Genomic DNA, 24,158 nt, shown 5'->3' with positions numbered 1-24,158 from the left:
ATACATGTGTTAGCAACAGGGGTTAGCAAAAGTTCTAAATCAACTAGTGGTTTTGTACAGACAGCATTTAGCCATATAGTGTAGGTATTGTGCTCAGCTGCATTAAAGTACAGTATATTTCCATCTACAGGTTGTGGACAGGAAATAAACCACATTGTTAAGACGAATAGCAAGTTTTATTGATAGGAAACTAAAGATGTGACAAGTGCTTTACCAGACAGACAACATTTAGACAAAATGTAAAAATAAATAGCATCCATTCAGTGAATTCTACAGTTTTAAATGAACTAGCGGCTGGTTTTTATTTTTTTATTCTATCCGTACAAGAAACTAGCATCGATGAAGCTGGCTTTTGCCCAAAATACCTCTAAGTATTCTAGCTGTTTAATCTATTTATGATCCCACTTCTTTTTCTAAACGTATACAAACTGTACACGTGCTTTGGTATCACAATGACCGAGCCAAAAATAAAGTGTATATACAGCCAAAGTGTCTTGAAAAAATATTCAGCCCCTCGAACTGTTAGATTTTATTGTCTCAAACTGCATATATTAAGTATACTATAGTATTTGTTTTGTAGCTGAGGGTAAAGTGTGCACCTTGTTAATTAAAAAACCTTTAAGCAATGTTCCAAAATTAAACAGTGGTGAGATTTAATTATATTAACAACTCAGTCAATATGTTTAGTCAACATGGTTTAAACAAATATCAACTAGCCAGTTGCTTTGTGAGGTCTAGCAGTATAGTAAAGAAAAAAAAAACAGCATTCAAAACACGTCACATTTCCAAGGCAGTTTAGTTCCTCATAACCACATGGAAAAAATATTAAACTACAGCCACCTGCATAGATCAGGCATTAAACACAATCAGAAGGTAACAGGTTAAGTGAAACTGCAACACCAACTGTCACACTAAGTTGCAGAAATCAGTGGCTGTGTCTGAATGTTCATTGATCAATCATATTTATGGTTGAAAGCAATCAGCCTTTACTGAAAGAATTAGCAAAATGTCAATTGAAAGGCTCTACAACAACATGGTAAAAAGTCTACGGATAAAGCTGTATGTGTGGCAGAAATCTATTGAGGACTTATCAGGCAGGTAAAAACATCCACACAAAATTCCTCTTGAATAATTAACAAAGCATGAACATTTTGGATCAGTACACACAGATCTTGGATCTCTGCAAGAAAGCTTCAGTAGAAAGGTTAGTCTTTTTAACAAGACTAATGTGTGTGGACATACAATCCCCAACTAACCAGCAAGAACAGAATCGGCTAATGCTCAAGTTGTAAACAAATTATTTATATATTAAATATATCAGCTTTCATAGGTGGGTCAATCAAGTTCTAACCAGGGGAATGAAAACTAAGAAACTGTTGACATTTTATATTGTGGGTAGCCATTTTTTAAGTGGCTAATAAAGTTTTGGGTTACATTGCTGTCTTTTAACCATCGATGATGTGAATATGGTTTAGGGCTGAATACTTTTTCAGGATACTGAATTTCACATCTTTACTGGTTTAACTAAAGACAATATTTTCCTGCTCAAAGAATGTTGCATTTTTTTGGAACCTCATTACAGAAATATGTTTTCATTTTAGATAAAAACATTGGGTGGTGAACGTTTAAAAGTTCATGAAGCAACATCACAGCTAGTTAGACACACCTTTAATACACAACTGGTATCAAATACTTCAAGTTATTTGTGCCATGGTTTACAAAAATACCCTCACCTCCATTATTACAGCTCAAACATCATTTACACACCAGAAACCTTCATAAAAGTGTCTTCATCACACCATAACTGTTCAATGACAGACACAGATTTGCTTTAGTATCTCCAGCACGTAGCTACAGCATCTGAACAGCGACAAAGCTTCCCAACTTGTCTAAATACAACAAATATTTACAGGGCTCGGATGATCTGTGTAGCTACAGCTTTCATAGGTCAGCATTGTGTCTACCAATGAGGAGCAAGGGTCACGAGTAAATAACAAGCAGCAAATAAACAAGTAAACACAAAAAATTTAAACATTATATAAAACGAAAAAAACATGGGGCTGTTCAAAACTGTTAACTGTGGTATCCAGCTACATGTCCAAACAAATGAAACAAAGTGCATTAACATTTTATATATTAGTAACCAGCATTAAATAGTAAATAATTAAAAAAGTGAACTTTACTACAAGTGCAAACCCTATTGAGACTTAAACTTGGACTGAATTTCACCTTCATTTTATTATATTTTGTGAGTGTGCAGTTAAAGTCAAATATTTGCAGACACTTGTATTTTAAAGCAGTTTTTGGGTTTTAATGAATTGTTTTTTAGTGTATTAAATTGGAAAATATGCTGGGTCAAAATTACAGTAAGCTTTTGTTGGTGTATTAAATTCAATAATGTTTCATTTTGTCTGAAGACCAGTGGTCAATTTACCAAGACCACAAAGAAAACTTAAATTTGTCAGCCTTTACTGAGAGGATATTTGTCTTCATGGACAGATGTGATCTAAGAACCAACAAAAACTACCATGATTTAAATGCTCCTGGAACATGTGTGAGATCAGCTTTTTTTTTATTTTTTTTTTATGCATTTTCTCCCCGATTTAGCGTACTCAATTTAGTTTTCCGGTGCTGAGAGACACCAGATAGCATCCGAGGAGAGCACGTCGCTGTACACGCCTTTTCCGACATGTGCCCAGCCCGCCTCTTCTTCAGAAACTCGTGCTGGTGTGCTAGCGGAATATCCCTCTGCGCCACCTGGGCACAGTCAAACAAGCTTTTTATCACCATGGGCTTAGTGGCTGCAAAACAAGGGGCAAAAGCTAACATTCCTCCTCTTTATTTCCACATCAGCAACACACTTTAGTAGCAAGCTTAGATGTGCCAATTTTAGAGCACTGGCTCTGTCTCTAGGCCCTGGCAGTATAAAGCTTATTGATTTTGAACAGTGTATTTAAAAAAAAAAAAGATCTGACCATCCCGACTAATTTGCTTTTTGAATAAGGTGACATTGGATTTTCTTGTCCAAAAGTTTAGATTTGTCCAAAAAAAAACCTTGAATGGGCATGGCCTTAGTTAGAAATCACCAGCTGTAGGCAATCAAAAGCTAACAATGTATTAAGAGGCCATGCCACAAAGTGAAACTGATATGATGCTGGGTATCGTCTGATTCCTTCACTGATCTTTGAGCATTTGATCTTTCTAAGAGTTCCCGAAACCTCCAGCTGATCTTAATTGATGGCAAGAGAAACATTTGTTTAGGTGTGACCAAACTTTTACACATGACTATACATTGATTCAATCTGTTTGTTTTATTTTTAGTTAGCGTGTTTGTTAGAAAATTAAGTTATCATTTTTAAGACTAAAAATGGTGGTGGTGTGTATAAAATTTTTTTAAATAGAGAAACGTTTAAACACTAAATGTTTGATGTTCCATTATGTGCAGTTTCTCAAACAGCAAAGGTGCCATTAATCCAAATCTGCCTATTTTTTATTTTAAAAACTCTAAACTAAAAGGTAACCTCTGATTTGCCGATTTGTTTTACTCATTAATTTCATTTGTTTCAGTTTAGTTAAATGTACTTGGTTTTGGTTTTAGTCAAGTTTGGCACACTGGGTAAAATCCCACCTCTGGTTACCCGCTACAAAGAATTTGCTTTGTTTCCTCCCACCTTCCAAAAGCATGCAGAAGGTAGATTGGCTACTGTACACTGGCGCTAATAATAGGTGAGAGAGTAAGTGAATGAGAAAGTGTATAATGTTATGGGATTGATGCTCCTTCTAAATGTTTTTCTACCTGCACCAGTTGATTCTGTGACCCTGATCATGATGAAGCAGTTAGGTGTTGCATTGGATGTAAACAGGATGTGTCTATTATAAGGAAACTTAATTATTTACAGATAAACCCACTGTGACCCAAAACTCTGCTTCAAGGTTTGACCTGTTGTGCATTCTGAAATGCTTCTTTTTTTTTTTTGCTGAATATGCTGGGTTGTAACATTTATTTAAATAACAGTAGCCCTTCTGTCAGCTCAAATTCTAATGGCCTCATCAACAAGGCCTTTCCGCCAGCAGAAATGTCTTTTTTTTTTATAGTCAGCTCAATAATTATTAGCATTTGTGTTAATGATGAGTAAAAAATCTTAAAATGTTTTAGTTGTTAATTAGCTCAATCAGGATTGAAAATATAAGACCTAGAGCATAGAAAATAAAAAATATAAAAGAACCTATTACATGTTTACCAAAAAGTAATAACAATGCAACAATAATCGTAACCCCTTTTTTACATTTATTATATGACCAAAAGTATGTGGGCAAATAGGGCAATAGGTCTAAGGACAGTGGTGGGTTTGCTAAGAAAAAAGCATGAAAACAATCTCCCACAGTTAACTGGCGAGTGGAAATGTTATGATACATGGCAATATGGAATCAAAATACTGAAACTGGCTTAAAGCCACTGGCAAAATGAGAAACTTGTGGTGCAGAATTCAAAACTAATGGCCAGATTAATTAAAAATGGTTGGATAGAAACAGAATTGAGTTACTGCATTGAAATTCCAGTGATTTTACCGAAAATCTATTGAGACTGATGTAAAGAGGAGATAGTTTTACATAGTTTTACATTTTCAATATGAGATTGAGCTATTAACCATATTTTACCAGCTTTTTACTCATTTTTACCAAGGGTGGCTATATTTATAGAGCTGAATTTATATTCCTCCTCCTTCCCCCATAAAACAGTCGTTTTCCTGAACATCATCATGTGACTGGGGAACCTCCTAGTTTGCTACAGAAACAAGAACGTCATTTTGCATTTCTCTTTAAAAATAAATCTTTTAAGGTAGTTAAGGTGAAACAAAAAGAGCAAACAATAAATATAAATAACACCTCAAATGAACATAAATAATACCTTAAATAAACACATTTTAACAGTGAATTCAACACCCAGTGGAATTTTCTGATGAAGAACTTTTCACATCTCCAATATTTTGGCTCCGTCTCAAGAGATCACAAACATTCCAGCCACTGTTTTACTGACTGCTGCTGCTTTCCCTCAACAAGAGTGCAGAAATGAAGAAATGGGCATCTTCTGTACAATGCTCACCAAGTTCTGACAAATGAAGTCTTCCACCATACATTAAATGTTTAAAACAAAGAGGCTGGCATGACGATCTAATCTTCTGAGCTCTGTCCTATTGCACATGTGCTTTGGAATGATTCAAAATCAGTTTGCTTAGGCAAAGTAAGACAGACGAAGCAAGCAAAGCCAGTTCGAAAGCAACTTACATAACAAGGAGAATGAAATAAAATGATTTGAGCATTGTGACAGAGAGAAAATGTCCTAGAGAGAGAGATGAGACTCTTCAGACAAATTCCTGATTAGTTCAGAAGCATTCCCAGGATCTCCAGTTGGATGGTTTCCGAGTCTTTCAGTTTTTATGTGAAATGCTCCATGTTCAACAGGATTTGAGACCTACTCTACAATATTTGAGGCTAGTTTCACTGTGGATGTCCATCATGATTCAGAAGGAACTGCCCTCCTGTTCCGCTTTGAATTCAATGAATAGAAACGCCAAACTTCATAAATTTACTTTTTTCGATGAAGATCACACACAACAGTCATGATGGTTCCTGTATGGAAATGCATGTAAACTGTATCTACACGTATGTGTATCAAGTTCATGTCTGTAGTGTGAATGGATTCCTATGTGCACTTTGTGCTCGATTGTGTTCAAGTGTTTGGCAGGAGAAGTCTCAATCGACTAGCCCATGACAGAGATGACTTGCACAACTCACAGAAATGTGTACGAAGCTTCAAAAGGTGACAGCTCAAGCATAGATCGTAAGACATCCGACGTGGCTCTCCAATCTACCTCAGAATCCCTGACCGCCTCATCTCTCTCTCCACCGGTGCTGGCGTTAGTGGCGGACTTCGTTGGCAATGAGGCTGTCTTCTCCTGACTGGAAGTCGGCCTCAGTGAGGCTGTTGCCCCCGTTCATCATCTCCTCGTCCTGCGAGGATCCCTGGCCGTCGTCCTCTCCGCTGCCTGCACCCGTCTCATCGCAGTTCGGGTCTTGCAGGACCTGGGCGATGTACATCTGCTGCTGCAGGACAGAAAGTAAATCTCAGTAAAGAAGAGGTTAGATTTAATACATTAACTTACATTAACACATTAATACATTAACTTTCCCCCAATAATCCTGAACATTAACTCCAATGTATGGTCATTATAGTGGTCTTGTATCATTTTTCTGAGGTCTCATATCAGTATCTAGGACAATGTTCTATAGCTATCCATTTATCCATCCATCCAGTCAACCATTAATTCATACAAATCAGTAGTTTTATAAGCAATGCAGGGGTGGGGTATTGTCATATTAAGGTCAATATTAATTTGACAGTATTGGCAAAATGAGTCTTCCAAAATTAAATGCAAGAACAGTTACTGCTCAGCTCAGTTTGTTGGAGTTTTGCGAGCATGTCATCAACTAGAGCTTGTTGTGAGCCAGTTTTATCATGAATAACAATCACCAACTTACTAATCAAAATAAATCTAGTAAAAACAAAAAGGCATTAAAATGGGTAATATTTGTTTATACAGATCAAAAAAGCTAAGAAAACATGCAAACAGTCAAGTGGACCAACCGGAGATTTATTAGAGGGCGAGGATCGTGCTGGTCGTCCATTCTCCACTCCGTCCACTTCGCTCTCCTTGGTGTCGATCTAAACCAGCATAAACAAAGAGACAAAAGGGTGACGAGTTAAATATCTGAGCTCCATCAACGCTAGCCGCTCTACTCTAGGGCTAGCAAGGGCGTACCTTCAGTGGCGTAACTCGTACCTTGTAGTTGTGAGCGCTGAGGTACTTGAAATGGCCGAAGCAGACGTGCGACAGGCAAACCACAATCGTAATGATCAGCACGACAAAAGTGAACATGGACGTCGGAGTCACAAAACCTGCAGAGACAAGAAGGAAAGACACAAGATATGTTTTTAGTGCTGCTGATAAGCCTGATAACACAAAAACATACACAGAACCTTCTCACCTGTGCGTACGGTGGAGAAGAAGAGCAGCCAGAAGAGACAGAGAATAGGTGCAGCCACCACCTGGTTGACAGCTCCAGAGTGGATCTTCTTGTCGAGTTTGGATGGCAGGTAGGCGTAGTACATGTTATATCGATCCACTAGATGCTTCAGCAGCATGTACATCAAGCCTGCGGTCAAACATGCAACAGTCACACATACTAACAGCAACTTTGCAGTGATGGGACTTGAAGACTTGAACTAGCAACCTTCTGATTACTAGAAAAGTACCTTGTATTAAGTTCACACTACACGGCTTTCAAAGTGGTCAGATCGCCGTACAGTTCACACTACACAACTTGATCTCTTGTAATCGGGAGTCTTTTAAGTCATTGTGGTGTTCATAGGGGGTCACACACTAAATGATTTATAACCAGAAGGAATCTCAGACGAGTCTGTCTGGTCTCTCAAACTACGTTTTGTCACAAAAACACACGCAAGAAGTGACAATGTTGTAGTATAATTATACCATGTGCGAGACGGGTTTTTTCTTCCAAAAACAGACGTCAACAAGAAGCGTGCTATTAAAGTTGTTAATAAGCAGCATAAAAGCAGAAGGAAAAAGAAATAAATCTGGGTAAAGGAGTGGATTGGGTTACGCAGCCAGCAGGTTGGAGGTAAATAATGATATTTGCAGTCCAACATTGGTATTATGGTTGGTGTGGACAATAAGGTCACAAATACTGTAAAGCTTGCGTATGCCGATATATTCTGATAGAAACTATATTATGCCCATGTTCCACAGATGTACAACTTCTCCCCCAGGCTTCCCCTTACCCCGTATCCTGCGTTATCATTGGCTGTGTAGACACCTCACTCACTGCCAGTCACAACCTGATCACAACTCGTTTCACACTACAGGATGTGGAGTCACCGACAGGTCCAGATATTTAGCATGCTAGATATTTTTTATGAGTCTGAGAGCGATCGGCCAGAACCACATATAGCGATCGAGAGTCGATTTTCCAGCCCCAAGTAAACACCGATTTGCCTCAGAGCTGGCACATCCAGTGGCGACCTGTCGGAGAGTGAAAATCAGGGCTGGATCTGCATATTTGAACCCCCACTTCATAAGATAAAAGCAGTTATTATTAATAACCCAACAGTGGTGTGAAAAGGGGGTGCATCATCAAGTTTTGGACATCATCACTGTATCACTGGTGCACTGTGGCATCACCTGCTGCAGTCTGTTCTTCTGCAGACACAAATCCTCAACACGCCGATGAGTCATACAGTCAACAGGTGGGGTGAGTGAGAGAACTTGTGCCAGCATCGTACTGGAAAAAGGAGACCTGGCCTGTGTGAATGAATATGCACCACTGATGCACTATTTTTAAACACAAACACGAGGCTTTTTCTGCCTCTTTTGTGCTTCCTGCTGCTGTTTTTTTTTTTTACAACAACTCGCCAGCAGGGGGCTCTCCAAAAAAACCATTCATTCAACCTTTGGTTCCCACTTTCATCTGTCTTGTTTTCCCCCAAGGTGGCACAGTGGCGCAGCTGGTATTTTGGGTACCGCACAGCAACAAAGGCCCTGGGGACCTGGTTTTTCTCTTGTCCGCATAGGGTTCATTTAAGTTCACTTTAGTTTCCTGCCATTTCCAAAATCCATACAACCATTGTATGTTTACTCTCAGTTCATGTAAATAATGGAATAAATGTGTGGTGTTCCAGCCTTGTAAGGGTTACCAGGTGGTGCAGGAACCCTCCTCAAGAACCCTAATGAAAATGTCACCAGTTGATAAAAGTAAAGTCTTTTCCAGCTGCCTGTCTTTTATCTTTGCCTTTTAATTATCTGTTACCCCCCCCCCCCCCCCCCCCTCTCCTTTCCTGCCTCCTCTCTCTCTCTCTTATACTTTTCTCATTCAAGCTTCAGTTTCACAAACCTTTGTGAATGGAAGAGATAAATATGGTTCATTCTCATTCTCTCTCTTTATTAATGAATGGACTGCAGTGTTTAGGGGAGGGGCTGACTCACCAAACGGCACGATGATTGGGCAGGTGATGCTGTAAGTCATGACGACAGTGAAGACGCACATCATCCAGGCATAGGCAGCGCCAAACTGGAACTCATAAGCCTGGTGCTGCAAGGTCACACATGAACACAAAATTCAGAAATACTATATTATGACCTGTCTGTATATAATTAGATACATAGGTGACAGATGAAGGGGAATGAAGTGTAAATGATTTAATTTTAATGATGTATGAAACTTTCTTTTTCAGTCAATCAGAGATTGGAACACCCTTGTATGACACTTTTATGGTCATGTCAGAATATTTCTCTGTGTCTATATAAATAGGGCTAGTATGACTGTCCACATGAAAAGAGTACACAGATCCCTGGTCTCTTAGCAAGGTCATAAAGAAAACTCACACCATCACCTGTTGCTAAGGCGAAATGCATCCAGATAATCAGGTATTTGCTATAAATTATCAGATCCTGGAAGAAGGGTGGCAATGTCCATCATCAAACAGGCTCTACATTAACATTGCCAATCTAACACCTTTAAGCTCATGGTAATATACAGCCTGTGGACAGTGTCAACCATGTTACAAATGCTTCAAATGTATGGGGGACCTTTTTGTTGTTTTATTAAATGAAAATTAAAAGACTGGGGCCCTGCCCAGAGTATACTGTGGCCTCACATCCAGTGTTGCTGGGTGGCATCAGATTGACCCCCACTATAATCAGGATGAAGTGATTACTAAAGTTGATAGATAAACAATTATCAGATGTAAGGATCAAACCCAGGTTCCCAGGTTTTAGAAAGATGACAATTGAAAACCTTTTTGCCTTTAAAGCTCTACTCAAGGAAAACCCATCATCCTTATTGGCATAAGAAATGGACAAGTAAAGCCACTGACCTTAAAAACAGCCTCAAAGCAAAATGTGCTTTGATTACATTTACTTTTTTGGCTTTTATCCAAAGTGACTTACAGTAATGTGACAGTATATATTGTCTAAGCAATTGAAGGTTAAAGGCCCAACAGTGGCAACCTGGCAGTGGTGGGGCTTGAACCAGCGACCTTTTGATTACTAGTCCAGTACCTTAACCACTAAGCTACAACTGCCTAGTGGTTAAAAATGACAAATTAAAAGACAAATTCATCTGTGTCTAAGAAACAAATATAAAAATTACTATTAAACAATGTGCCGCACAAAATCAGGTTCCCAAGGTTTGATCCTAGCCTCGCCTCCAGTCACTGTCTGTGGAATAAGTGAGTGAGTAATATAGTTGACCAGTGAGTGTCTGATGCACTGCAATAAATGATTATCATGTCCATCATGTACTCATCCTGTCCTCAGACACTGATAAAAATAAAACCATTCCTAAAAATAATGTCTCGATAAATGAATTAAGTACCGGATAAAATAAAAAGATTTTGTGTTACCCGTTTCACATTTCGTCTCTCTGCGGCGGAACGGGCCAGGCAGAGCCGGATCATGTACATGAGAAGCCCCGGAATGCGCAGAAGATCCATGGCGTTCCCGATAAATGCTGAAGCTATTACATAGTTCACGAAAAACGCTCCATTATCAGGGAGAAAGACACACCTGCAACACAGAGAAGAACATGTTAAATGTATTAATGATCATCTACATCAACTCACAATGTTAAATCTCTCAGAAGAGAGTCTTATTTATGCTGGAGTATTTATTATACTGTAAATTATTTCACTTACTCAAATCGAACAGCTGCAACAGCCAGGAACTGTGTGTCAAACAGCCAGCGGAAGAACACGTCCAGGCTGTATAATAATAATAATAAATTGTTAGTAAGTCGCTTTAATATGAATCACAAACAATTTTTTAATAGCTAAACAGCTTTATTAAATATGCATAACCATATTAAATCTGTAGAGAAGTTATTCCTGATATAAAAGCAGCAAAAAGAAAGATTTAATTTAGTTAAACTTAATGAAGCCATAATTAGGACTGTGGTTAAGTGTTTCAAATTTGTACAGTCTGGTGATCTGTTTATAAAACTGATTTTCACTCAACTTGTATCATGATAATATAATATAATATAATATCGGCTATCAATAGAGAAGCTAAGAGTTCGAATCCTAGCTCTGCCATGCAGCCACTATTGGGCCTTTGAGCAACGCCCTTCTGCTCCAGGGGCGCTGTGCAATGGCTAACTGTGCTCTGACCCCAGCTTCCAAACAAGCTGGAATATGCGGAAAAATAATGTCATTGTACTGTACACCTGTATATGTATGATGAAATAAATTCATTCATTCTAAAACAATTAAACAGCAGTACACCTCTTTTCTAAAATAAGGACTAAGAAAGCAGGAAGTACGCAAATTTCTTAAGTAAAATCACAAATATTGAAATAAAAAATGTTATTAAAAATTAAAAGTATAAAAGTATCCATCCATTCCTTTCAGCTTTGAAAACCATATTTTTATTAACAATAATAAAATGAAAACTACACCGTTCTGTACCTCAGATCACAACGTGGCAGGAAGGGCTTTTGTGACAGTGACAACCAAATTAATTACTGTTTATTAACTGCTTCTATGTTAGCCTGAGCCAAATCAACTTTCTGGAATCGATTTGAAAGCATTAGCCGGCTAACACTGACTGGAACCTAAGAATAAACTCCTGATTCTATTATCTGTTTGTTTGAACAAAGGCCAAAATGGCAAACAGAATTAGGTTTTAATGACATGCCCTAAATAGTCACTTTCTACACTTTTATAAACAGAGGCTACATTTTAGGCTTAGGTGGATCATTTTAGGAAGACAAAAACACTGTTCTACTTTATATCCCTAAAGACCCAAAAAAGAAGAGGGGATGTTCATCAAACTGATGACACTAAAATAGTAATGTCTAACAAACAATAACAGTAATAATGACAAAGCAGATAATGTAACTCTAGATTAGCAGAAGCAGAAATAATTCTTCTAAAATGTTCAAAGCTGAAAAATAAGTAACTTGTGCGTTTATATATTTTTAATTTTCCTAAGATTGAAACATATTCTTGAAATCTAATCAACTACTATATTACAGAATTGCATATGAAATACTGTATGTTGTACATGAATCATATTTTAATATAAGGAGAAGAAAGCCTGTTTTACCTGCTGAGACCCAGTGATGGCAGCAAAAGGACCATGAAAATAAGAAACGTGTAGCACTTGAGCATGGTGGTCCTGTTTTCTCCCGAACTAAAAGAAACAAGTCATTCAAATTTAATATTTATGTCAGAGAACTGTGATGGCTAAACATAAGTGCATAAACAAACTACACAAAAGTGCTAAGAAGTAAAGCAAAAGTACCAGACGAACTCAAAATATAAACCCCATCAATAACCTGACAGCTAAGAAGCCCAAGCAGGGTTGCCAGATTGTAACAGTGGTTTTCAGCCAAAAACCTTTTCAAAATCCACCAAAATGCATGAAAAACCGCCCAAAACAACACAGGATAAGCAGATGATGTTTCAAAAATAATAAACCATTTAAACCACTATGACCTACAAATTAATATCTTAAAATGTACAAATCAGTAATTATAAATTATACAGGACATTATTTTTGCTTGCATGTCTTTGAAGTAGCCTACCAAATTTTTTTAAATGCATTATTTATGATAGGACACACAACCCTTAGCAAGTAAATAAGAATAAACTTAACTAAAGCCTATGCCGTTGCCGTCTAACATATGAATCACTGTATTGATGGGTGTGCCAACGGTGTCTTTTGGACTGGAAAGAATAACCTGTCAATCAAGCTAAAGCTAAATGGGTAAGCTTAGCCTATACAGCATGACGTATGCTAAAACCTCTAAACATTCAATCCAACCACACAACCAAGTCCTAAAGTTAAGTGGGTATCACATCATTATCATAGGGATTAATCATATTTCATGTATTAAGGTGTACCATGCAAGACCCATTTTCTGCTGCTATTAGCATTTTGTAAAGTACATCAGTTAATGTTACTAAATGAATTTAGATTTTGTTACCGGGTCCAGTGGGCTTCAAAAAATCCCGAGTAGTAGACGATGGTTGGCAGCAAAGCAGAGAAAGCCCATAGTAAGAGAGTGGGGAAGAACTGGGTGATGATGGGATTCTGTAAGAGAGGAGAGTCATGTTTAATAAATTAACTATTTCTATAATCATCCCTGACTCAATCACTCTTCTCTTTTTTCGTTTTCCACTAACTTGTCTTGAACATTCTTTCAGGACAAGATTGACAAAATCAATCAATCCTTCTCTCCGACTGACCGACTTTCAACTGACCCTCAACCCACCAACACACTCACCAGCTTCACCCCACTCACCATGGATGAGGTTGCACAGCTCCTCTCATCCAGCAATCCCACTACATGCGCACTCGACCCTATACCATCCACCATCCTCAAAGACATCTCACAGGACCTAATCCCCTTCATCACACCCATCATCAACAATTCCCTGACATCAGGTGTTGTCCCTACTGCTTTTAAGAAGGCTCAGGTAATTCCCCTTCTTAAGAAACCTACACTAGACACTACAGACATTAACAACTACAGACCTGTCTCACTCCTCTCTTTTCTATCCAAAATTCTTGAACGTGCTGTCTATAACCAACTATCTGCCTTTCTTACTCAGAATGACCTCCACGATCCATACCAGTCTGGCTTCAAGGCAGCGCATTCTACGGAAACAGCACTTGTAGCTGTTACTGAGAAGCTTCATGCAGCCAAAGCAGCCAAACTGTTATCGGTCCTCATTCTTCTTGACCTCTCTGCAGCCTTCGACACAGTGAATCACGGCATTCTCCTGTCCACTCTCTCCAACCTTGGAGTAACAGGTTCAGCATGGCAATGGATGACCTCCTACCTTGGAGGGCGCTCCTTCCAAGTGTCATGGAGGGGATCCATAACTCCCCCATGCACTCTCTCAACCGGTGTTCCTCAGGGCTCTGTACTTGGCCCACTTCTTTTCTCTATCTACACCCGCTCTCTGGGTAAGGTCATAGCCTCCCATGGCTTCTCCTACCACTCCTATGCGGATGACACTCAGCTCGTTCTGCCATTTCCTCCTTCAGACACACAAGTCTCAGCTCGCATCTCAGCATGTCTGCGAGATATCTCACAATGGATGTCAGCTCATCATCTGAAACTTAATCCCAGCAAGACAGAGATGTTGCTCATTCCCGGAGATCAGTCTCCAACCCAGGACCTTCTCATTTCTCTTGATGACTCCCAGATCAGACCATCTGATAAGGTAAGAAGCCTTGGTGTTGTCCTGGATAACCAGCTGACCACCTCTCCTTACATAGCCCACATGACAAGATCGTGCCGGTTCCTCCTGTACAACATCAGGAAGATTCGGCCATTTCTCTCCAGGGAAGCTACCCAGATTCTGGTCCAATCACTTGTAATCTCACGGTTGGACTACTGCAACTCCCTCCTGGCAGGAGCTCCCATGTCCACTATTAAACCCTTGCAGCTCATTCAAAATGCAGCTGCCCGTCTGGTTTTTAACCAGCCCAAACACTGCCACATCACCCCACTGCTGCGTTCTCTTCACTGGCTTCCTGTAGCTGCACGCATTCAGTTTAAAATAAACAGAATATATATAGACATGAACACTATATATTAAGCTTCTTTCAACATTCGTCCTGCCTACACTCTCTTTAAAAAAGGGCTGAATCATCCTTTCTGACAATTAACAGTGTGCCGTGTACAGGGAAAGTTCATCGATCCATTTCAACAGCATTAGTGTGCACTCCCTGCTAAAAGTCAAGGAATCCTATAACTGTCATAATGAAATCATTTCTTTACCTGCCAAGGACAGTTCTAGGACATTTATGACAGCATAATGAGTCTAGTTCATGACTCTGAGAGATTTTAATTTTCCCCCTGCTGAACCCTAAGCTCAGCTATTAACCTCTGGCATTTTAAGGACTCTAAGATTGCTCAGAAGTTAAACCCCAGTGGAACACCAAGTCTCCAGTTTCTGACAACTGTCAGTGCTTTTTAGTATGGTGTATTAGTATGGTGGATACTGTCACCAAATCAAATTACAAGAGACCGGAAAACATTGCAAAGCTATAATTAAAGAAAAGCATATACATGGAAAATGATACAAGATCTTTTTAATAGCCCTAAATATACCTTGGACCTAACGTCAGCCGTCATAAAGAAGCAAAGAAAATATGAAACTACACCCATGCTGCACATGGCAGGTCATCACTTAGAATTTGGTTAATGAACTAGAAAATTACACATTTTATTGGCTGTTGTAAAAAAAAAATAAAAATAAAAATAAAAAATAAAATAAAAAATAAACCAGCTGCTAAAATCATTAAAATATGAGGCCTTCTATGACATACTTGTCACTTACAAGTATATGCAAAGACCCACTGAAAAATCTGTATACATTTAAATAAATAATGATTATTATTATAATACAGAGTTTAAATAAATAAATACATACATATTATCGTCTTTCATGTGTAATCTTATTACAGAAAAATAAATACAAGCTTACATTAAGAAACTCCACTGGTTTAGTGACGTTGAACTTATCCATGGTGGAAATGATGATCGCGGGGGTGGTGAGGAAGAAGAGCAGGATAAAGAGGATGCAGTTGATGAGTAAACAGCGAATCCACCAAGAAACACCTCCCAGAGACAAATGCTCCCTGTAGAGACCAAAAATACCAGCTACAACCAGAGGCAAAGGTTGCATTTATACTTCAGAAGTATAAAGTTGATTTTTGATGAGAATGTTTTTTGTTTGATTCTTAACATCATGCCAGCATCTTTAAAATGTCAAAAGGTTCGATTTGTTTCTTTATAGGTATTCATAGAGACTTTATAGGAATTAAGATGTACTTTGTGTGAATGTGAGGGTGTAAAGTTTAATTGATTTTTCATATCTTATATAGCGTTTTTAGATCCTACTGCTTCTAAGAATGTATGCACTTTTTGGTTATTATTGTAATTTGGTGCATCCTATACAGCATCTGATGACAATGTACAAACAATATACAAACCATGACTAAAATGCACAAGCAATATAAATATTGTGTAACTTTTCTTCTTTAATAAATGGGGGCGGCACAGTGGCTCAGTGGGTAGCACTGTTGCCTCAAAGCAAGAAGGTCCTGGGTTCGATTCCCAGGTGGAGCGGTCCGGGTCCTTTCTGTGTGGAGTTTGCATGTTCTCCCCGTGTCTGCGTGGGTTTCCTCCGGGAGCTCCGGTTTCCTTCCACAGTCCAAAGACTAGCAAGTGAGGTAAACTGGAGATACAAAATTGTCCATGACTGTGTTTGACCTTAAATGTGAACTGATGAACCGTGAGTAATGAGTAACTACCTGTTCTGTCATGAATGTAACCAAAGTGTGTAAAACATGACGATGAAGTCCTAATAAATAAATAAATCTTTAATAAATGAAGAACTCATTTACAAACTATATGTTCTCCTGTTTTTCTTGTCTTCTTTCTGACTATAATCACTAAGCACAGAATATCATTACAGATCTGATTACATTATCAGTTTAAACTTGTGCCTAACAAGATTCATTTCAGACCTATTCACTGATCACAAAAATCAAAGAAAGCAAGGACACACAAATACTCCCACTCACAACAGGATTAAAGAATTTCTGAGCAATAATGATGGCAGGGTAGGTGAAGGGAGAGAAAGTCATAGTTGCAATGTAAGAGCAACACCTACACAGATACACAAACTGAATAAGCAGTTAAAATATCGAATGATCTGATCAGCACATAATACACCAGCTTTCACTCCCTCACCAGAACAGCATGTCCCTTATTTGCTGCCAAAAATCATTTAATACAGTTGAATTTTAATGTAACACCAAAATATCATTTCCCCCTAACCACTTTCTGTCAGGTTAGCCAAAGGCTTTCCAGTCTGGCATGGCAGCTTCAACAGGGGAGAATTTATAATTATTATTATGCTAACAAAAGACAAGTGAACTGTAGGAAACATTGCAAAAGATTCACCTTGTATTTCTTGTAGTTATTTATTTATTAGGATTTAATGTAATGTTTAACACTTTGGTTACATTCATGAGAGAAACGGTAGTTACTACTTACACAAGATTCATTAGTTCACAAGTTTAATGCCAAACACAGTCATGGACAATTTTGTATCTCCAATTCACCTCACTTGCATGTCTTTGGAGTGTGGGAGGAAACCGGAGCTCCCGGAGAAACCCACACAGACACAGGGAGAACATGCATGACCTTTTCATGCTAATTTTGTTTGTGCAAGCAATGCTAGACAGCTGATCAGTGCACCACCACTTCTGTGTCAGCTACACTTTTTACAGGTTACAGATACAACTATATGTACAGAAACGGTGTGGCTGCAGAACTCACCAGCGCACATTCTGGGGGTCAGGGGCGTAGCTTACGCTCCAGTTATAGACGTGGAGACTCTCACTGAACTGAGATGAGCGTGGCTCCTGATGGCACACACAGCCCTGACACTGGCATGCATTAAAGTCTTTCAGGATTCTATAAGGGACAGATAATGAAAGAACAAACAAGAGACAGAGAGAGAGAGAGAGAGGGGGCATAAGACAGAGAAAGAAAAAGATGAATTGTTGATTCTGATTAGTCAGAAGGTTTTTTGCCCTTGATCAAGGCTCTTAAACCTTTTGGATCCAGGGTCACCATAAAACAGCTGCCCCTGAGCTTTGACCCAAGCCTCCAAATAAGCTGGGATATTAGAATAAAGATTTTCTGTACTATACTGTGTATATGTATAAAATACAAATAAAAGCATTCCATCTGTCCTTATCCTTTATTCCTATACAAGTAAATGTGAATCTTAACCTCAATTGTATCCCTATTTTTTTCCCAGTAAAAGCCATAAAGCTATAGAAAAATAAATCAACACCATCTGACCCATTTACATCAAGAATACAAAAGCACTGTTTCAGTCAAATGAGTTCTGCTTTTTTTTTTTTTGCACCTAAAGGACACACAGTGCGTTCACTCACGTTGCCGCCATGGCCTCATTTTGGAAGGTGACGAAAGCCATGCCGAGAGGTTTAGTGTTGACCTTCTCTTTTTCCTTCCTGTACTCTTCCTTCAGTTTGGCTTCCAGCTTTGTGTAGTAACTCACCGCTTCCTCCTGGAACATTGGCAAAAATCTGTTACATCCAGGCGAAGCTTATACTGAGCAGGATACATTCTGTTCCATGGTTAACTTCAGTGTGCGCGTTCTGTTTTATAGCGTTAGATGTTTGTATGTATGCCAGGGCAATGTATTAATGTGGAATAAAGACACCAGGTCCAGCCTGGTCATCAAGAGTGCTGGGATATACCGCTCAAGTGGTGCAGCGGTAAAATACACTAGCACACCAGAGCTGGGATTTCGAATACATCAGATTGAATCTCAGCTCTGCCATCCAGCTGGGCTGTGCAGCTATATGAACAATGTTTGGCTGTTGTTCATCCAGGGAGGGAGCCAGAAAGGGACCTCATAACTGATGCAATTACGATCTCTGCTGGCTGATTGATGCCGTCTGCACAGAGTAGAGGAATAATGCGATCAGGGTGTGTCTCTCCATGCACCAGGCTGATCTGCATATGAACTCGCCTTGTGCAGGTGAAAAGATGCAGTCAGCTACTGCGCATGTGTCAGAGGGGGCGTGTGTCAGTTCGCTCTCCTCAATCGGGGCAGGGGTCAGCACCAGTAGAGAGGAGTGCTGGGATATTTTCCTGATGATTATGCCTGATGGCAGAATAATTAGCACCCATAGTTAATAATAATATGAAATGTTAAACATTAATAAAAATGTTTATTTGTAGTGCTTTTACTGCTGTAAAATTATTTTATAAAAAATAGGTTGTGGTTTAGCATCACCAAAATTAAGAAAAGTTACTTTATTATTTACATTTTGTGGTACCTTAGGTTGTAGTAGCTGGGTACTTAGATTGTAAGCACTTAAAGAAACCCTGTAGTGAAGTAGCACTGATAAATATTGCATTGTTTCATTTTTTAAATATTAAAAATAGCCAACAGTGTTCCAAAAAGACTCGATTTCCTAATTCTGGACACCAAGACTTTTGCGATGACTTAAAATACTTTGGTTGAAGAGGGAAGAACAGAATCTGCTAATGTGGTTCACATTGTAACTGCTAGAGCTAAAATCTTACCCTAAATATTCCACATACGCTCTACACATAGACAATAAGAAACACAAAAATAAAAATAAAAATGAATTAGTAGGTGTAGTAGTATTACCAATAGCAATTATTTTGTTAATATCATTGGAACATTTTGTTGTTATTATTATTATTATTATTATTTTAAAACTACAGCAACAGCTAAACAATATATAATAATATTGAACAACAGGCTGATCAGAATTTTTTTAATTATTATTTTTGTTGCAATTCTCATTTTTAGCACAAGTAGTCTGAGTTTTTCCATTGCAAAATATACGATTAGATAGTGAATGACATTAAGAATCTTAATGTGATTCTGGGGCAGCAGTCCTCACCTCCTCACAGCCCGTGATGGCACAGCAGCACAGGTGGCCACAGGGTTTGGGGTTGATCATGGTGGGTATGTGTTCCTTTGAATTCAGATCTGTGAAGAACTTCTTACTTCGTTCCGTCTTCTTCCTGATTATTGTGCCACACAAACACAAAGACATCAAGGATATTAGAGAACTGAATGCTCAGCCCAGGACAAAGATTCATATTAATGGTTTTAAATAGGTTACTCATTGAATTTTTGCCTTTTTGTATAAATTCCAACAACACAAGCCACTGTAGAGCATGGTGGTAGTATTGTGCTGCAGGGCTGTTGTGCTACCAGGGGAAATGGCACATTGAAGAAAATTGATAAAATAACAAAGAAAAACTAAGGTAAAAAAAAGCTATATAGATTTGCCGTTACAGTCAAAAGTTTAAGTGCACCTTGAATAAAAATGCTTTTATATCCAATTTAACCCTTAAGTTACAAATTACTTTCTAAATTCTCTGCCATGATCAAAATCTGCTTACCAGACAGGGCTTGTGAACAAGCAGAACCTGTATTCATCAAGTTTGCCAAACAGATGGCTCTAATAAATACTTGGGCCAAATGATGACCCAGCAGGAGCTTTTGTAATGTACTAAAATCCTCCCACTGACCACTTACTGATGGCTTATTGATTTTTACCACGCTAGTGTCTACTGAGGCCTGAAAGAGCTTCGGTAGGTTTCAGTGTTTACATTAGTACATGTTGAGTGTTCACTTTAAGAAATGTAATAAGATGTAGTGTACTATTAATACTCAAATGATCTACTGGAACCATCGGAAAATGAAGTGTGAAGAACTGGAGATTTTTTGCTCTTTTTGCTATTCGAACAATACCCTAAAACAGCATGCTGGTCGAAATACAGTCGTGTCACATTATTATGACCACTTCCTACTTTCAACGGCGGCAGCATGTAGCTCATGAAGGAAGTCATGTTTTGTGAGCTGGCTTGGTACCATGGGTAAAACTGTCTTCCCTGGGGCGGATGGGATCTTTCAGCACGACAATGCAACATGTCACATGGCTAGAAATGTTCGACATTGGTTGGAAGAGCATGACCAAGACTTCCAAGTACTTCCCTGGCCCCCTAATTTCCCAGACTTGAACTCAATTGCATCTGTGGAACCACCTCTATCGTTGCGTTCGCTCTATGGATCCTCCCACAGGCACCCTCCAGCAGTTGTGGGATGCACTGCAGTCAGCATGGCTCCAGATACAAGTGACAATCTACCAGGACCATACTGAGTCACTTCCAGCTCATTACTCTGAATATTAGCTGGTGGTCATAATAATGTGACTCGACTGTATACCTTTAGGAAGAACTACTGGGCCATGTCCAAAACATAAAAACAAGCTCTGGACCCTTTTTCTCCTTCACCAAACATTGCAATTGGTGCAGTACATTTTAAACGATAGAATTTTCCTGACAAAGCCCATTCTTAAGCTTCTAATGAGCAGATATTTAGCTGATGTTGCTTATGGAGGCAGTCTGGTGTGCTGCAATCAAGAACAAACAGCATTCATGCTCCACACACTTCAGCACTTAGTGGTCCCACTCTGTGAGCTTGTTCGGCTGAATGCATTATGCCTTTTGCTCCCAAACAAAAACATGTCAAGATAAATTTTACCTTGGGTTCTTTACAAATAAAACTATGAAGAAATAAGTTTACCTCTCAGCATTAAGAGCCATGAGTTTGGCCACGTTGTAGCAAATGCGAGCCTCCAGCACCACACAGTTCTCATAGGCCTGCCTGTAAGAACAGATATCAGATCAGCACACACTCACAGCACTTAACATATATAGACATAAATATTGGATTAAACAATCAGCTTAAACATGACACAGATTATTAAGTCCTAAACACTTTATTGTAGATATTCATAGTATTCCACAGAGTCGCTTAACATTCTCCTGTTCCTTGACCGTTCCCAGCACGCCTGAAATCTTTTGCATTAGCTGTCTGTTTTTTTTTTTTTTGGTTTTTTTTTGGAGCCACCACGTTTATCCAAAACCTCAGGAACATTAATGTCATTTTTTAAAAACCTGCTTAATTTTATCTTTTTTTTTTTTTTTTTTTTTTTTTTTTTTTTTTTAAACCTTGCAGGCTGTTTAAAAAATGTACTGGTCACAGTTTGTACATGCCCGTCTTAGGTACTAAGGTTTGGGCCTCTTACACTTTAACTTTAATTCTCTGGCAGGCAAAAATACATTACAATCAGCATTTCAGTTCTTTACTCAAGGTGCCCCTCAAGGCTCAGTTCTTGGTCCATTCCTAATTACAATTTATTTGCAAATTTCGATATTGGAAGCATTAGACCATTTTACCATTAGACGAAGTTTGAAGGCATTAAGATATTACTAATTTACCACTTCAGTCATCTTTTGCATAAAAGTGACATTGAGAATTTGGAGGGAATAAACCATGAGGCAAATAGGAATGTAAAAATTAACTATAAGCAGCATCACATGCATGTAATACAAAAGCCTGAAACTCACCGTTATCAGGCTACACATGGAGCACAAGTGAGCTTTTGTTAACCAAAAGCCATTCTATATACTAAATAGTTTGCTCAATTAGATTTCAACCAACAGCATGGCTACTTTTTAAAGTACACTGTATATATACTGTGCAGATTGAGACACAGCCCTCCACCTTGTTGTCTAAAGCAGTGCCCACTCTGCCATGTGTGAAGCCTGATTTTTTTTAAAGAATTTTTTGAAGATATTTCAATGTATACTTGATTCATCTCAGTTTTGGCTATTTATACCAGACAAATGCCTTAAAATTAAAAATTTAGATCTGGTTCTATTACCCGAGTCCTGACAGAGTAAGGATGCTGTTATCCGAGCTAGTGTGTTTCTTTGGAATTCATATGAAATGTGATTGGTCTACTACACATTCTCTACATAAAACAAACAACTTACTCAAAGTGTTGCTTGATCTGGATCTCTTCTGCATATTTGGAGATGCCATTTATAAATAAAGTACGCTTCACCTGTAAAAGAAAAAGAACCACATTTTAATTTCATCCCTATATCATTGTTGCGACTTTAGAGAGCAGATTTCTAATCCTGGAATGAAGCCTGAGAGAGGTGAGCAACTCAGAAGAATGTAGGTCAGTGCTATAGACAGGGTTTATCCAAATTTCATGAGATGGGCTCGATGTGGAGCAGCAGCAGTCTGGGGCGAATGTCTCATTAGGAGCGTGAGGAAAGTGCCAGGTATAGACTGCAATCTTCCTACTGTTGTATCCGAGCATCTACTGCCAAGGCAGCTTTTCTCCATTTTTATCCAACCATTTTCTCTTTTTATGACAGCTACCTTTTTGGGAGGGTGATGTAAAACCATGTGAAGCCACCATATCTTAACTGCAACTTAGACTCCAAATATTCAGTGGATTATATTGGAGTGTATGAAATTAATACAACATGCACTGAAGGTTTTTTTAATTATAAAAGAAGTGATATTGCGGTGTGAAAATTACCAGGTCATCCTCTTTGTAGTGCATCTTGGAAGTGTGACGTCTCATACTGTAGACAGTAAGGAGGAGGTACAAAAATGCAAATGACGTGTGCAACCACAGCAAATTATTCCTGCAGAATGACAAGAAATGTTAATCAAATCCACAAATCCACACATTTTCAAATCACAATCAAATATTTTAATGTAGCAAAAGCAAGTACTTACCCCGAATTAAGGTTTGCTATTGTTGTGCGCCCAAAGCTGTAGGCATTGTTTTCTGATGAAACACAAAAAAACACCCCCAAAAAATAAACAATCTGGATCGAGGCAAGACAGAGCTTACAACGACAGTCTGAACAAAGAAAATAAAATATTAAAATAAGAAATAAATGAGCTGCAACAGATTCACAGAGGGGCACACTGGGGGGAGAGATGTGATGGTAAAAATTAAAGAGGCCTATTAAAGAATTAAAGACATCACAGGAGGAAGAGAGACAATGAAACAGAACAAGGAACAAGGAGTCAGATGAAGTCGATGTGATGGACAGGTTATAGCAAGAGTTGTAAAATGCATTAAGGCATCAATAATGTTATAAAAGGATTGTGTTTATAAACCACAATGAAAAGGCTTTAAATAACGGTTCAGGACATGCAACAAATATAATGTACTATATTCGATTCCCTGGGTGGACAGTTTAGAAGTAAAAAAGCTTTACACAGCAACACAGTACACAGGATTTTAGAAAAAAAACATTAACATTAACCTATTTTTCTATTTTTATTTATGCATTTTCTCCCAATTTAGCATAGTCAATCTGTCTTCCACTGCTGGGGGATCCCCGATTGCTGCTCATGCCTCCTCCGACCCGGAACCCTTTTTCACCCATGCACTCTGTACAGGCGCCTCTCTATCTGCCAATCAGGGTCCTTACACAGTGTATGAAGACCCCACCCACATTGTCCAGTTATCCCGCCCTAGCAGAACCATGTCTGCTGTAGGTATTGCCAATTATGCCCGTTATATGGCGCCCAGCTAACCGGTGGCAACGCCGAGTTTCAAACCGAGGAGTTCAGAATCTCGGCGCTTGTGTGCTAG

The 24,158-nt window shown here is 38.7% G+C and overlaps 1 protein-coding gene across 2 annotated transcripts in view; it reads right to left on the bottom strand.

The window, feature by feature from the left end:
* Nucleotides 1-154: 154 nt before the first annotated feature.
* LOC134331930 (CSC1-like protein 2) overlaps nt 155-24,158 on the bottom strand; it is a 52,599-nt gene continuing 28,595 nt past the window's right edge. For both annotated transcript variants that reach the window (XM_063013484.1, XM_063013483.1), the window contains 17 exons: nt 23,288-23,339; nt 23,085-23,193; nt 22,525-22,595; nt 21,269-21,349; nt 19,575-19,698; nt 18,066-18,199; nt 17,440-17,577; nt 15,578-15,731; nt 13,063-13,169; nt 12,180-12,266; nt 10,772-10,837; nt 10,481-10,643; nt 9,063-9,168; nt 7,048-7,215; nt 6,843-6,958; nt 6,647-6,724; nt 155-6,105 (listed from right to left, as the gene is read on the bottom strand). In XM_063013484.1, the coding sequence (XP_062869554.1) occupies nt 5,920-6,105; nt 6,647-6,724; nt 6,843-6,958; nt 7,048-7,215; nt 9,063-9,168; nt 10,481-10,643; nt 10,772-10,837; nt 12,180-12,266; nt 13,063-13,169; nt 15,578-15,731; nt 17,440-17,577; nt 18,066-18,199; nt 19,575-19,698; nt 21,269-21,349; nt 22,525-22,595; nt 23,085-23,193; nt 23,288-23,339 (1,940 nt within the window). In that variant the 3' untranslated portion in view covers nt 155-5,919. The remainder of the gene's footprint in view (nt 6,106-6,646; nt 6,725-6,842; nt 6,959-7,047; nt 7,216-9,062; nt 9,169-10,480; nt 10,644-10,771; nt 10,838-12,179; nt 12,267-13,062; nt 13,170-15,577; nt 15,732-17,439; nt 17,578-18,065; nt 18,200-19,574; nt 19,699-21,268; nt 21,350-22,524; nt 22,596-23,084; nt 23,194-23,287; nt 23,340-24,158) is intronic.

The sequence above is a fragment of the Trichomycterus rosablanca genome, chromosome 17, assembly GCF_030014385.1.
Source record: "Trichomycterus rosablanca isolate fTriRos1 chromosome 17, fTriRos1.hap1, whole genome shotgun sequence".
NCBI lineage: Eukaryota > Metazoa > Chordata > Actinopteri > Siluriformes > Trichomycteridae > Trichomycterus > Trichomycterus rosablanca.
This window is presented reverse-complemented; position numbering and strand designations above follow the sequence as displayed.